Source organism: Sinohyriopsis cumingii, unplaced genomic scaffold, assembly GCF_028554795.1.
Source record: "Sinohyriopsis cumingii isolate HCF-2022 unplaced genomic scaffold, ASM2855479v2 utg000744l, whole genome shotgun sequence".
Taxonomy (NCBI): Eukaryota; Metazoa; Mollusca; class Bivalvia; order Unionida; family Unionidae; genus Sinohyriopsis; species Sinohyriopsis cumingii.
This window is the reverse complement of record NW_028315928.1, coordinates 66,347-83,053: the sequence shown is the minus strand read 5'-3', so window position 1 is coordinate 83,053 and position 16,707 is coordinate 66,347. Positions and strand designations below refer to the sequence as shown.

At 33.0% G+C, this 16,707-nt stretch overlaps 1 protein-coding gene across 1 annotated transcript in view; it reads left to right on the top strand.

The window, feature by feature from the left end:
• The window catches only part of LOC149773243 (zwei Ig domain protein zig-8-like), a 299,146-nt gene that overhangs the window by 243,473 nt on the left and 38,966 nt on the right, over nt 1-16,707 (top strand). The window contains exon 4 of the mRNA XM_089946557.1: nt 15,248-15,458. Coding sequence (XP_089802683.1) covers nt 15,248-15,458 — 211 coding nt within the window. The remainder of the gene's footprint in view (nt 1-15,247; nt 15,459-16,707) is intronic.

Genomic DNA, 16,707 nt, shown 5'->3' with positions numbered 1-16,707 from the left:
CTTTATTAAATTTATTTAAGACTCTTTCCATGTCATCTTCTATTTTAGATCATCATCAATTTGTTCTGACTCCTTATATTATAATTCTTCAAGAATGGATAATCGTTTTGAGCATGAATCTATTTTCGGAAGTTTCATCAACATATAAGTTTTTTTTCTTCTCACTTTAAATATTCAAACTGTTTGCAAGTAACTTGCATGTGTTATCAATGGCCTTTTGTTGTTGACTTTAGCGCGGCTATCTTCTACAAGCATCCTACTTTATTACTGTTTTATTTTCTTGTTGCTTTTCATCGTTTATTACAGCAAATTTTGCCGCAGACAATTGATGTCAGAACTGCTATTTAGACGATTATTCGTCACTTGACTAGTTGACACTCTCACATCACCTGACAAATGAAGGCAGAACGGACACTGATTAGACACGCTGATTTTGGTAGTGGATAAGTGGGTTGCTAGATGCTTTAATTATTTCAGACATCTTAATAAATCATAATTGGTTTGTGACAAACTATTACAATTTAAATGTAATAGCTTCTGTCGTTAATTCTTAATTCATAGGTTCACGCCTTTCTCACGTTCTAAATTTGTGACATAAATAACCTGATCCAAAAATCTACCTACTTTAACACATTTTAGAGCAAATATAAAACTTAAAAAAAACATAATACACGGCTTTTTGAGAATCAGACACTTGAGTCGCAAAGCGATTGGTGTGGATAGGCTGGAACAAAGGTCTGTTGTGTAAACAAAAAAGAAACGCTCTGTTCCAACTTAGATCCACGGCGCGCGATTCGCTGCTGCAACTCTTTCATGGGGAGATAACTGGAATTTACATTTGAAAAATGCATATCCAGCCAATATAGATCAACTAAACTCACCGCAAAAGGCAGTTGACAGCAACAACCGATGACAAATAATAAGAAACAAAATGCAACAGTGTTCAAATTAGAAACGTCGTAAAAGAATGCCGTGTTAAAACATAAAACAAATGTATACTCATAAATCAAGTGGCTTACACATAAACTGATGATTTTTAAAGTTAAAATTTAGACTTTTGTCGGGTAAACGTCATGGCGTAGAGTCGTACTTGTACATTAGATTCATTTTGCAACCAACGTCTCTCTCTCAGAGTCAAGCTTGAGAATACTTTTCATTTTTTAACAATCTGTGTGAGACCAAATTGATGATAATGGAGTATATTTAGTATGACTTGGGGATAGGGTAAACAAAGGGAACAAAAGGTTATTAATCGATTAATTTTCATTGTTTCATAGAAGTTCTTTGCTATATAATGTTCAGGTTCGGATCAAAGCATATTGCAATGGCTGCAATATATGAATGCACGAACCTTAAGAAACAAATCAAAAGAGGTACACGCGTACGAATTATATAAAATGGAAATTTGGGTCCTAAAACATTTTACATTAATAATGAGTAGAGCGCTTCATGGCTGTTCAGGGCATTGTTGTTTCATGTCTGTTCATCGACTATTTGTTTCGTATTTGTTCAGGGATTTACTTTTCATGTCTGTTCAGGATCATTTCCTTTTATATTTGTTCAGGGCTTTTTATTTTTATGTCTGTTCAGGGTTTCTTATTTTTATGTCTGTTCAGGGCTTTTTGTTTTTATGTCTGTTCAGGGCTTTTTATTTTATGTCTGTTCAGGGCTTTTTATTTTTATGTCTGTTCAGGGCACGTTTGTTTTTATGTCTGTTCAGGTCATTTTAGTTTTGTATATTTTCAGGGTCTTTCAGTTTCATGTCTGTTTATGGCATTTTTGTTTCTGAATCCTTTCGTGCTGTAACGTCTTTGAACATTTTGCAGAAATATATTGACATATTTTTCACGTTCGATTTATTCTATTTCACAAATGTGCCTACTATTACTTTTCTGACTTACTTCATGCTCTGACTTTTACTATAAATAACGGTGTGTACGGAATACACACATTGGTTTACACTGTGTACGCCCTTAACCGGAATTCAAATTATCGATGCTTTCAATCAAATATGCACCTTTGACGACTGTATCGTCAAAGATGTTAGAGATAAATGTCATACTTAGACTATATCGCATTTTCAGACGTCACCTAATATCTGCCTTTCTTGGAGCCGAAGATGTATTCAATTTCTGCAAAAGAAATCGGAAAATACTTGAGGCTTAGAACGAACTTGGCATTTGTACCGTGTCTGGGTTACAAACCGCATATTTTGTCAATATATATTATGAGGCCTGTTTACAGACTATTCTTCTTTTCAATGAAATATAATGCCACCATAACAGTATGTAATTCAATTTTCTTATAAATTAAGCCCAAAGTAAAGATCCCAATACAGGAAAATACAATTTTGTACACAACACAAGACAATACACTTTTTGCACAACATAAGACAAAACAATTGTACATTGCACAAGACAATGCAAGGTGTACACAACACAAGACTACAATTTTGTACACAACACAAAACAATAAAATTTTGACACGGCACAAGACAATAAATGTGTACAAAATACAAGACAATACAATTTGTACACACCACAAGACAATACAATTTGTGCACAACACATGACAATACAATTTGTACACAACACAAGACAATACAATTTGTACACACCACAATACAATATAAATTTACACAAGAAAATACAGTTTGTACACAACACAAGACAATACAAGTTGTACACATCACAAGACAATACAATTTGTACACAACTAATATTTCTTTAGCTCAGAGACATATATCGATGTTCTTAATTAAACATATACCCCTGTGTTAGTAGTTTATCTGTGCCTGTTGTTAAATATATGTGCCTTGGTTTCTAATGTGGTCGTACAGAGGTTGTGGTTTGTAATTGCTGGTTTTACCTGGGATGAACGGACTGGGATGGCACGAAGGAATAAATCAAGCATTATTTCAGCAATGAAATATAAATGTTTCATGGATTTCTACAGAACAAGTTAGATTCTGAATGATAGAGCATAGTGTTCTTGTCATAACAAAGCATGGGAGCTAGTAGCTCGGGCAATCCATTGTTCTTATAAAAAATTGGTATTTTGCCTAGCGATTTGAGAAAATATTATGTTGCTGATGATGGGTTTTGTGAATAACCCGCTGGATAGCCGGATGTTTGGCTTATGAAGCTTTCAATCTTAGCAGTCTGTTATAAAAAAATGACAGTTTATTTTCTCGTGTTTCTTAGAACTTGTGGTGGATAGGAGAATGCTTGGCCTATGGTATCTGTATATAAAAACAAGTTTCATTATCGTGCGGTGAGTTGAGTATTTCTTTGTTTTAAATAAAAATATATCGGTAATGAAGAAATTATTTTTAAAATATATATGAAAGTCGTTAGGGTGGGTGTTTCAGTGATTTTTTAAATATTTTATTTTCAATAGTAGTTCGGTGGATGAGTCAGAACCTTTATTTGTCTATTTAACATCTTCAGCCCATATTCGCATTCCTTTTCTCCTTGTCATCTTTAGTAAGCCATAATTCCCCTTCTGTTATAACTTTCAAAATACCGAAGAAAAGTGAGAAAATTTATGAAACGTTCCAAAGTCAATCAGCAACAGAATATTATGAGAAGGTCACATATGAAAATCACTCTGAACACGAATGTAGATCACTTTTCCCTTTGACTTTTTTCTTTGGTTTTGTTGTTTGCTTTGGCAAGAAATTTTACATCCATCTACGTGAGATACAGGTGACAAAACATTGTAAGATGGACACAATGCTATTTCAGTGTCAAGTGTTGGATAACTAACATAAATCTTTTAGAAGGTTTCAATGCTAGATATTTTTCCTCTCATATATATGTATTACTTGTATTCCACTATCGTTTAGATTGTTATGGTTTTTCATTTTAAAGAGGAAATAAATTAAAAGTACAAGAAAAACTACTCGAGTCAACACATAAAGAATATTGTATATTTCGATAATAAAGTTAAAAAAAACAATAGAATACTCATTGCAACAATTGAAATGTATGGACCAGATTCTCCTGTAAACATATATTTGTCTGTCTCTTTTCATAGAAATCGAATACTGGTTCGCTTTAATGGATAGCGCTATATACTGCCTCCTAACTAATATTTTTGTGACACTTTTTTAGATAACCGTACATTACTATATCATAATATCCTAATCGGAAATATGATTAGTGATACAATAACCATGTCGCCCAATTTGGCAATCCTAGTGTCAACTGGAAGTAAATACACTCACCTTCTTACCAACATATCAAATGTGCAGCAACGGTGAAAATAAATGCGATACTGTTCATTATTCTAGACTCATCTGAATCATACAAATGATGGATAAACCAGTTTTCTCTTAGTGGTCAATGTGGTCTCATACTATAAGGATTGAAACATGTTTTAATTGTTATGAATTAAGAGTTCAACGTTGTTTTTTTCTGAGTTTATCGTGGTATAAACTGTCAGTTACCGACTCAAACAGCAAATAACGAGCAAAGGGCGTTATGTAAGCTGTATGAGTCGGCAAATGAGAGTTTATACCACAATAAACTTAGAAAAAAACAACGTTAAACTCTTATAATTGAAATTTTAATTATTGGTTATGTTAGTTTGTTTGCATTATTAAAAACAGATATCTTAATTGAGCGTAGTAATACATGTTTTGGGTTTTCTGTTACGTAGCTATTTATAGCACTTGGGATTGTTCTGCTGTATCGTAATATATTTTAGACAAATTTCGACAAAGAAAAAATGATTTTTTTTTCATAAAAGATGAAAAATATCGGTTGCTTTAGACTTTCAGAATAAATTTATTTTTGTTTTAAATTGTAAGAATTTTATTTTCCTTTAATGCTTACTTCCTGTCTGTCTTCACTGGCAGTGTTTATCTTATGCTGTACACGTTACTCTATTTATAGAAGTGGGTATTATTCGAAAAGTAGTTCTCCTTACAGTTCATACAGAAATAAACGCAAATCATTTTCATCACGTGGTAACATTCTGACCAATGGAGATGTTACTTTCCTTTGCCAGCTACCGGCATTGCAATTATTAATTATTGTGAACCTGAGTAATTCTCGGTTAGACACCTAAATGTTCTGTTTTGGGAATAACCCTGAAAATTTATATGCAATGGTCTTCCTCATTAGGATGGGAAGTATTTATTGCGAACGAAATATACTTACAGTATGCAAAAAAATTCAAACCTACAATAAAAATTCAGTAATTGTCAGTTTGATTAGCGGCTTTGTTGGTTTAATGGCTCTCTAAACACACTATTGAGTATATCAAACCAACATGGCAGCAACATACCTTTTCCAAAAACACACAGCCGACCCTGGCTGTCATAGGCGATAATCGAACGCGTGAATGTTCAATTGAGAACCTGGCGTTCTACAACTGAGCATCTGATGTTTTCTGACTGTCGGCTTGATTCGGCTTGATTCGTGATGTCTTATCGTATAATGAATGTTACACTTGATATTTCTCACAAACAGGAATTGCTATTATGGATTAAAATGTCGTACGTTAACTCAAACAAATCCAGTTAACGTTTATTTAAATTCATCAATCCATCTATTCACCTATCGGTCCATTGCTTACGGATCCAATATCGTTGATGCCTTTGTATTTTCTAAACAGCTGAAGCATAACTAATATTTTCCCTACGAATGTGGGTTTATACTTATGATGACTATGAATAGAGATTAACATATGTACCGTGGTTTGAGCCATTGACATTGTGTTTGCCGTGTTCTTTAGTATGACGTTAGTAACAGACCTTGTCTAATTATAGCTTGGATTGTTCTGGAAATGGTCTTTGTCCAATATACAGAGTCCTTTTTTTTCCTAGGTTTTTATATTTTATTGTATACCTAGAAATATTTCATTGTGCTAAGATATTGAGGCAGAATGACTATTTTGTTCAGTGTTTAGTTTGGGCTGAATATATTTAATTCCATTAAGTCTTCTCTGATAAAATAAAGTGCTCATCAATAGATGTTAATGGAAATATACATTAACGTGAAATTACAGTGAATTTAATGATGTTAACCTTGTATTTTATAACATGTTATTGGTATATTAACACGTAAGAGACTATCTGCAACTAAAGGCACATCAACATCTTCAACGTTGGAAATATCAGACACTGTGATCTTTACAGTGGGTTTATCAAGTAGCAATTCGTCTGTGGTCTATTCATAGGGCTATCAAGTAGCACTTACCTATATTATGTGCTTCCTATCTGCCTATACTTTTCTTCTATTTTTCTTTTCGAACCTTCTGCTTCAAACTAAAAACAATTTAATCATAAACCATCAACTGATAATTATCAACACACCTCATGAGTATTTTGTTTCTGGCAAAGGACCCTATTTCATCCGCTACTTATCCACCGCAGGCATCAAGTTTAGTTTACGCCTCAACCACAAACACGAACAGTTTACACGAACACCCGAGACCACATATCGTCCTATCCACTAATGTTTTCATAATTATTCCTGACCACAACTTCAAAGGGTTTTACTGAAAACTTAGACCATCAATGTTAAAGTATTTCATAAAGACCTTAGCATACCAACCTTCAGATTCACTGAGTGTTTCACAGAACCTTAGATCACGTAACCGCAAAATTTGCCTAACAAACTAGATCACTAACAGCCTAATGTTTCGGAAAATATTTAGGCAACCTACTCTGCTAGTCATTTAATGTGTCTTAGACCATCCATCTTCCACCTAACCACCAAATATCTCACAAAACCATGACACTCATAACCAAAAAATATGTTATGAATTCTACAACAATAGATTACCCACCCTCCTATGAAATATTTCGGAAATTCTTTAGACCACCAGCACTCAAAGATTTCACCAAAAAATCATGTACAACCACGATTTAAAATTGTTTGCAAGAATCACGAGGCCAACAACGTTCAAATTTTAAAAAAGCACCATACTTTATGTTTAAATTCCAAACTTATTCTAGAATACAAAAGAATAATCCGTTCTTCGTCCATATAATTTGGCAATGAATCCCAATACTAGTTTTGAAACAAACGTTGTACTTCCGAAAAAGACAACACAGCCTTAGCTACATCTGCAAAAATGACATCTCGTTAGCACGATGAACGAATAATGAAATAACATAGTTATACACTTTGTTTTTAACATGGAGATATCTATCGTATATTAAGCTTTTGTACATAGTTATATACGTCTAACATTTATTGTATGTGGTACATAATGTAATCATTATACAGGTCTTTTTAATTTTAATACGCAGCTAAGATAATTGAATTGTAATAATGTATAATGATTAAATATATCATTGATATAAATTCGTTATCTATATATAAATCTTACAACTTGACATAGGTTATAAATGGGATTCATAGTGTAGTGGTATTATCTACAGCTTCTTTCTATGATATAGCTGTATGTTCAAGCGACGCCTTGGTCTGTCACCTTGTTTCTATTGATTGGGTACGCATATAACTTTTTCAGGAGGCGTAGGACAGTGTGAGGGTACAAAAATTGATACATTGTAACTTGAACATTATATGGTTTTTGATGGCTTTGTCATCAACACTACTATATGTGATTCAACAATTCAATAAACCTTAACTACAGTTAAAACGCGGAGTATCATATGACATGAAGAAAACATAATATTATTAGCCACGTTTGCGGTATAGAATTAATCATGAAAATAATAATAACATTAAATAAATAATTATCTCTACGTGATAGTAATGATTATCAAACAAACTAACATATCACTTCGAGTAAAATATGATAAGGCCTGAAGAACGGTGTTTAAAACATCTATACTGCGATGATCAAAGTCCAGTTGTCCTTACAATTGTTGATCAAATACGTGTTGCATTCATGGGGACACAAAAACCCCCATATATAACTTTTGCATATAATATAGATAGCAAGCTCTTATATCATAATTTTCATCCCCTTAGAATAAACGATCGTCTTAAGTTTGCGCAAGTCTTTGCTAACGTTTTACAGCTATGTAGATAACATTGCTATTTTCAGCTGGCATCATTGCAACGTCCCACCCAATCAAAACCGTGAAAGAACTAACTAAATTCTTTATAGGTAAAATGCAATGAGCATTGCAATACTAACAAACTTTATGCAAGACGTTCAAAGGTCAGAGGACAGCAAGCAAGAACGTATTTCGAAAAACGTAGGGTAAAGACACGAAACAGTTTGCTGTTAAACATATCAAATTAAAGTGTTTAAAGACCACACGTTGTGATGTAGCATTGTTATTTATTTTATATCTCCTCTATTAATTGTCCTCGTAGTTCTTGTAATTGAGAATATTGTACTCTTGCTGCTCTTTCATGGTCTCCGGCTTAGATTCTAATCTGAAAACAGAGTGGCATTGAGCTCCTAAAACGAGACCATTTGCTACTGAAATCAAATAAATTAATAACCGTTCTTTATTAAATTTATTTAAGACTCTTTCCATGTCATCTTCTATTTTAGATCATCATCAATTTGTTCTGACTCCTTATATTATAATTCTTCAAGAATGGATAATCGTTTTGAGCATGAATCTATTTTCGGAAGTTTCATCAACATATAAGTTTTTTTTCTTCTCACTTTAAATATTCAAACTGTTTGCAAGTAACTTGCATGTGTTATCAATGGCCTTTTGTTGTTGACTTTAGCGCGGCTATCTTCTACAAGCATCCTACTTTATTACTGTTTTATTTTCTTGTTGCTTTTCATCGTTTATTACAGCAAATTTTGCCGCAGACAATTGATGTCAGAACTGCTATTTAGACGATTATTCGTCACTTGACTAGTTGACACTCTCACATCACCTGACAAATGAAGGCAGAACGGACACTGATTAGACAAGCTGATTTTGGTAGTGGATAAGTGGGTTGCTAGATGCTTTAATTATTTCAGACATCTTAATAAATCATAATTGGTTTGTGACAAACTATTACAATTTAAATGTAATAGCTTCTGTCGTTAATTCTTAATTCATAGGTTCACGCCTTTCTCACATTCTAAATTTGTGACATAAATAACCTGATCCAAAAATCTAGCTCCTTTAACACATTTTAGAGCAAATATAAAACTTAAAAAAACATAACACACGGCTTTTTGAGAATCAGACACTTGAGTCGCAAAGCGATTGGTGTGGATAGGCTGGAACAAAGGTATGTTGTGTAAACAAAAAAGAAACGCTCTGTTCCAACTTAGATCCACGTGGCGCGCTTCGCTGCTGCAACTCTTTCATGGGGAGATAACTGGAATTTACATTTGAAAAATGTATATCCAGCCAACATAGATCAACTAAACTCACCGCAAAAGGCAGTTGACAGCAACAACCGATGACAAATAATAAGAAACAAAATGCAACAGTGTTCAACTTAGAAATGTCGTAAAAGAATGCCGTGTTAAAACATAAAACAAATGTATACTCATAAATCAAGTGGCTTACACATAAACTGATGATTTTTAAAGTTAAAATTTAGACTTTTGTCAGGTAAACGTCATGGCGTAGAGTCGTACTTGTACATTAGATTCATTTTGCAACCAAAGTCTCTCTCTCAGAGTCAAGCTTGAGAATACTTTTCATTTTTTAACAATCTGTGTGAGACCAAATTGATGATAATGGAGTATATTTAGTATGACTTGGGGATAGGGTAAACAAAGGGAACAAAAGGTTATTAATCGATTAATTTTCATTGTTTCATAGAAGTTCTTTGCTATATAATGTTCAGGTTCGGATCAAAGCATATTGCAATGGCTGCAATATATGAATGCACGAACCTTAAGAAACAAATCAAAAGAGGTACACGCGTACGAATTATATAAAATGGAAATTTGGGTCCTAAAACATTTTACATTAATAATGAGTAGAGCGCTTCATGGCTGTTCAGGGCATTGTTGTTTCATGTCTGTTCATCGACTATTTGTTTCGTATTTGTTCAGGGATTTACTTTTCATGTCTGTTCAGGATCATTTCCTTTTATATTTGTTCAGGGCTTTTTATTTTTATGTCTGTTCAGGGTTTCTTATTTTTATGTCTGTTCAGGGCTTTTTGTTTTTATGTCTGTTCAGGGCTTTTTATTTTATGTCTGTTCAGGGCTTTTTATTTTTATGTCTGTTCAGGGCTTTTTATTTTTATGTCTGTTCAGGGCACGTTTGTTTTTATGTCTGTTCAGGTCATTTTAGTTTTGTATATTTTCAGGGTCTTTCAGTTTCATGTCTGTTTATGGCATTTTTGTTTCTGAATCCTTTCGTGCTGTAACGTCTTTGAACATTTTGCAGAAATATATTGACATATTTTTCACGTTCGATTTATTCTATTTCACAAATGTGCCTACTATTACTTTTCTGACTTACTTCATGCTCTGACTTTTACTATAAATAACGGTGTGTAAAGAATACACACATTGGTTTACACTGTGTACGCCCTTAACCGGAATTCAAATTATCGATGCTTTCAATCAAATATGCACCTTTGACGACTGTATCGTCAAAGATGTTAGAGATAAATGTCATACTTAGACTATATCGCATTTTCAGACGTCACCTAATATCTGCCTTTCTTGGAGCCGAAGATGTATTCAATTTCTGCAAAAGAAATCGGAAAATACTTGAGGCTTAGAACGAACTTGGCATTTGTACCGTGTCTGGGTTACAAACCGCATATTTTGTCAATATATATTATGAGGCCTGTTTACAGACTATTCTTCTTTTCAATGAAATATAATGCCACCATAACAGTATGTAATTCAATTTTCTTATAAATTAAGCCCAAAGTAAAGATCCCAATACAGGAAAATACAATTTTGTACACAACACAAGACAATACACTTTTTGCACAACATAAGACAAAACAATTGTACATTGCACAATACAATGCAAGGTGTACACAACACAAGACTACAATTTTGTACACAACACAAAACAATACAATTTTGACACGGCACAAGACAATAAATGTGTACAAAATACAAGACAATACAATTTGTACACAACACAAGACAATACAATTTGTACACACCACAATACAATATAAATTTACACAAGACAATACAGTTTGTACACAACACAAGACAATACAAGTTGTACACATCACAAGACAATACAATTTGTACACAACTAATATTTCTTTAGCTCAGAGACATATATAGATGTTCTTAATTAAACATATACCCCTGTGTTAGTAGTTTATCTGTGCCTGTTGTTAAATATATGTGCCTTGGTTTCTAATGTGGTCGTACAGAGGTTGTGGTTTGTAATTGCTGGTTTTACCTGGGATGAACGGACTGGGATGGCACGAAGGAATAAATCAAGCATTATTTCAGCAATGAAATATAAATGTTTTATGGATTTCTACAGAACAAGTTAGATTCTGAATGATAGAGCATAGTGTTCTTGTCATAACAAAGCATGGGAGCTAGTAGCTCGGGCAATCCATTGTTCTTATAAAAAAATTGGTATTTTGCCTAGCGATTTGAGAAAATATTATGTTGCTGATGATGGGTTTTGTGAATAACCCGCTGGATAGCAGGATGTGTGGCTTATGAAGCTTTCAATCTTAGCAGTCTATTATAAAAAAATGACAGTTTATTTTCTCGTGTTTCTTAGAACTTGTGGTGGATAGTAGAATGCTTGGCCTATGGTATCTGTATATAAAAACAAGTTTCATTATCGTGCGGTGAGTTGAGTATTTCTTTGTTTTAAATAAAAATATATCGGTAATGAAGAAATTATTTTTAAAATATATATGAAAGTCGTTAGGGTGGGTGTTTCAGTGATTTTTTAAATATTTTATTTTCAATAGTAGTTCGGTGGATGAGTCAGAACCTTTATTTGTCTATTTAACATCTTCAGCCCATATTCGCATTCCTTTTCTCCTTGTCATCTTTAGTAAGCCATAATTCCCCTTCTGTTATAACTTTCAAAATACCGAAGAAAAGTGAGAAAATTTATGAAACGTTCCAAAGTCAATCAGCAACAGAATATTATGGGAAGGTCACATATGAAAATCACTCTGAACACGAATGTAGATCACTTTTCCCTTTGACTTTTTTCTTTGGTTTTGTTGTTTGCTTTGGCAAGAACTTTTACATCCATCTACGTGAAATACAGCTGACAAAACATTGTAAGATGGACACAATGCTATTTCAGTGTCAAGTGTTGGATAACTAACATAAATCTTTTAGAAGGTTTCAATGCTAGATATTTGTCCTCTCATATATATGTATTACTTGTATTCCACTATCGTTTAGATTGTTATGGTTTTTCATTTTAAAGAGGAAATAAATTAAAAGTACAAGAAAAACTACTCGAGTCAACACATAAAGAATATTGTATATTTCGATAATAAAATAAAAAAAAACAATAGAATACTCATTGCAACAATTGAAATGTATGGACCAGATTCTCCTGTAAACATATATTTGTCTGTCTCTTTTCATAGAAATCGAACACTGGTTCGCTTTAATGGATAGCGCTATATACTGCCTCCTAACTAATATTTTTGTGACACTTTTTTAGATAACCGTACATTACTATATCATAATATCCTAATCGGAAATATGATTAGTGATACAATAACCATGTCGCCCAATTTGGCAATCCTAGTGTCAACTGGAAGTAAATACACTCACCTTCTTACCAACATATCAAATGTGCAGCAACGGTGAAAATAAATGCGATACTGTTCATTATTCTAGACTCATCTGAATCATACAAATGATGGATAAACCAGTTTTCTCTTAGTGGTCAATGTGGTCTCGTGCTATAAGGATTGAAACATGTTTTAATTGTTATGAATTAAGAGTTCAACGTTGTTTTTTTCTGAGTTTATCGTGGTATAAACTGTCAGTTGCCGACTCACACAGCAAATAATGAGCAAAGGGCGTTATGTAAGCTGTATGAGTCGGCAAATGACAGTTTATACCACAATAAACTTAGAAAAAAACAACGTTAAACTCCTATAATTGAAATTTTAATTATTGGTTATGTTAGTTTGTTTGCATTATTAAAAACACATATCTTAATTGAGCGTAGTAATACATGTTTGGGGTTTTCTGTTACGTAGCTATTTATAGCACTTGGGATTGTTCTGCTGTATCGTAATATATTTTAAACAAATTTCGACAAAGAAAAAATAATTTTTTTTCATAAAAGATGAGAAATATCGGTTGCTTTAGACTTTCAGAATAAATTTATTTTTGTTTTAAATTGTAAGAATTTTACTTTCCTTTAATGCTTACTTCCTGTCTGCCCTCACTGGCAGTGTTTATCTTATGCTGTACACGTTACTCTATTTATAGAAGTGGGTATTATTCGAAAAGTAGTTCTCCTTACAGTTCATACAGAAATAAACGCAAATCATTTTCATCACGTGGTAACATTCTGACCAATGGAGATGTTACTTTCCTTTACCAGCTACTGGCATTGCAATTATTAATTATTGTGAACCTGAGTAATTCTCGGTTAGACACCTAAATGTTCTGTTTTGGGAATAACCCTGAAAATTTATATGCAATGGTCTTCCTCATTAGGATGGGAAGTATTTATTGCGAACGAAATATACTTACAGTATGTAAAAAAATTCAAACCTACAATAAAAATTCAGTAATTGTCAGTTTGATTAGCGGCTTTGTTGGTTTAATGGCTCTCTAAACACACTATTGAGTATATCAAACCAACATGGCAGCAACATACCTTTTCCAAAACACACAGCCGACCCTGGCTGTCATAGGCGATAATCGAACGCTTGAATGTTCAATTGAGAACCTGGCGTTCTACAACTGAGCATCTGATGTTTTCTGACTGTCGGCTTGATTCGTGATGTCTTATCGTATAATGAATGTTACACTTGATATTTCTCACAAACAGGAATTGCTATTATGGATTAAAATGTCGTACGTTAACTCAAACAAATCCAGTTAACGTTTATTTAAATTCATCAGTCCATCAAACTAGTCAACTTCAGTAGATGTATTAATTCATCCATCCATCTATTCACCTATCGGTCCATTGCTTACGGATCCAATATCGTTGATGCCTTTGTATTTTCTAAACAGCTGAAGCATAACTAATATTTTCCCTACGAATGTGGGTTTATACTTATGATGACTATGAATAGAGATTAACATATGTATCGTGGTTTGAGCCAACGACATTGTGTTTGCCGTGTTCTTTAGTATGACGTTAGTAACAGACCTTGTCTAATTATAGCTTGGATTGTTCTGGAAATGGTCTTTGTCCAATATGCAGAGTCCTTTTTTTTCCTAGGTTTTTATATTTTATTGTATACCTAGAAATATTTCATTGTGCTAAGATATTGAGGCAGAATGACTATTTTGTTCAGTGTTTAGTTTGGGCTGAATATATTAAATTCCATTAAGTCTTCTCTGATAAAATAAAGTGCTCATCAATAGATGTTAATAGAAATATACATTAACGTGAAATTACAGTGAATTTAATGATGTTAACCTTGTATTTTATAACATGTTATTGATATATTAACACGTAAGAGACTATCTGCAACTAAAGGCACATCAACATCTTCAACGTTGGAAATTACTCAGAAAACCACTTGAACGTATTCAGAACTTTATTCATGAGGACTTGTGTTAGAGATACTAGTATTATTTGGGATTGAATTCTCAGTGACGTAATATGTTTAAATTGTCACTTGCATTCTAGAAGAAAAACAAATATTTGTTGAATGTTCAAATAATTGTTGGTTTTCCCTTTTTATCACGTTATTTAAGATCATACAGTCGTATTCTTGTTTGCTGTAATTGAGGTTTATTAGGTGATCCTACTTCAGACTTTTCTCACAGTATAACGACCTACAACTAATATTAGTGCAACATGTATCCATCAAAATGGTCGTATGTCGATTCTCCATACATGCACAAATGCATTCATGCATGCATACATACATACATAGATACATACATACATACATACATACATACATACATACATACATACATACAAACATGTGACTTTTAGACTTATTTGGGAATTAATTCATAATACTGTTAGTTACTTTTAAATATTTTGCAGTCTAGAAAATAAATTATTTGTCGAATTTTACCAAACGTGTTGTTGGTTTTGATTTTTTATATTACCTAGTTTCAGACCAGAGATACCTAACAATTATTTCATATCTTATGTTTTACATGATTGCAATTGTACTTCCTAAGTCGTATATTTCTTGTGCATAATCTGGTACGTTATGTTTTCATTTCAGGTAGTTTGGAAACGACTGGATCAGAAACACGCTTTGACTGTGGGCAATGTAGTATTTGTTGATGATAAAAGTTTTGAGATAAAGCATAGAGACTTTTCGCCTGAGTGGACTTTGGTCATAAACGATGTTCAGCTAAAACATGCAGGTTTATATGAATGTCAGGTCAGCACCAAGGAAGTATTGAACAGGGTAATACAGCTTAACGTGAAAGGTAAGAATTTACTTTGTAGGTAGAAGTTAGTGAATTTCAATTCTAAAGCGGACACTTATCTAGTTCAAAAGGGTCATAACATCAGCGCCTTTATGGAAACTAGGTGCTGTTCTTTTCAAGTAGCTCTTTTCGACATTACGATTTGCATGATCTTTCATGTAATCCAATGAAAAAGAGAAATTGTGCAAAGGAAATCGACAAGATGCATCTGATAAAAATTAACACTGGTTGAAACTGAAGAATTCTTGTCATTAGTAAAGACCGACCAATGATTCCTGGCATATATATATATATATATATATATATATATATATATATATATATATATATATATATATATATCAGTAGCATTGTCTAATCGACTTTACTAAAAATGCAAGATATTGGTCTAAATATTCAAAACAATAGACTAAGGCTAATCGGCAGGTAAGGCCCACCTGTAGCCCATGTTTAGTTAGAAGGTCTATTGATCGATAATTTTATACCAATCGACGCGTAGAACTGTACTCGTTAAGATAGGAAATAATAACCATAAGCTACCCTTTGAATAACGTATGCGTGTGTGTGTGTGTGTGTGTGTGTGTGTGTGTGTGTGTGTGTTGACAAACAATCGATAACATTGCAAATACTGAAAAGATATCAAACGTGTGTAGCTAAACAAAGCCTTTCTCAAATGAGAACAAGTTACATCCACAAAACAACACTAAACACAAAAGCCAAGAAAACGTCTTGACTGCTTCACGACAATATACAAAAAAAGGATACAAAATTAAACAAAGAAGGAAGGAAAACTATATACAAGCCTTAAAAGGGATATACTGCATGAGTATTATGTGCTGCCGTCAGTCGAACAAGGTGTCAAAACAAACTTCACAAAAGGGATTATCGAGTCTGTCGCACAAAGTACCAAAATTTTTCAACCTAATTCCAGGCCGAAAACAAAGGACAGAAACCAAGTTTGACAAAAATTGACGCAATCTACAATATGTAGGAAACAACTTCTATTCATGTAAAGTATGCATGAAGTTACTAAATTGACTATTTCAAGAGAATGCTGTTGCGAAATGACGTAGAAGTTACAACAACAACAACAAAAACACCAATAATAATAATAATAATAATAATAACAATAATAACAATGAGGCATTGAAGAGTTAGAGAGTGTTTTCTTCTTTCTTTCTCAATGTTTTATCACTTGTTTGATAATTTCCATCTTGTGTTTCAAACATTTCAAATTTGAATATTTTGG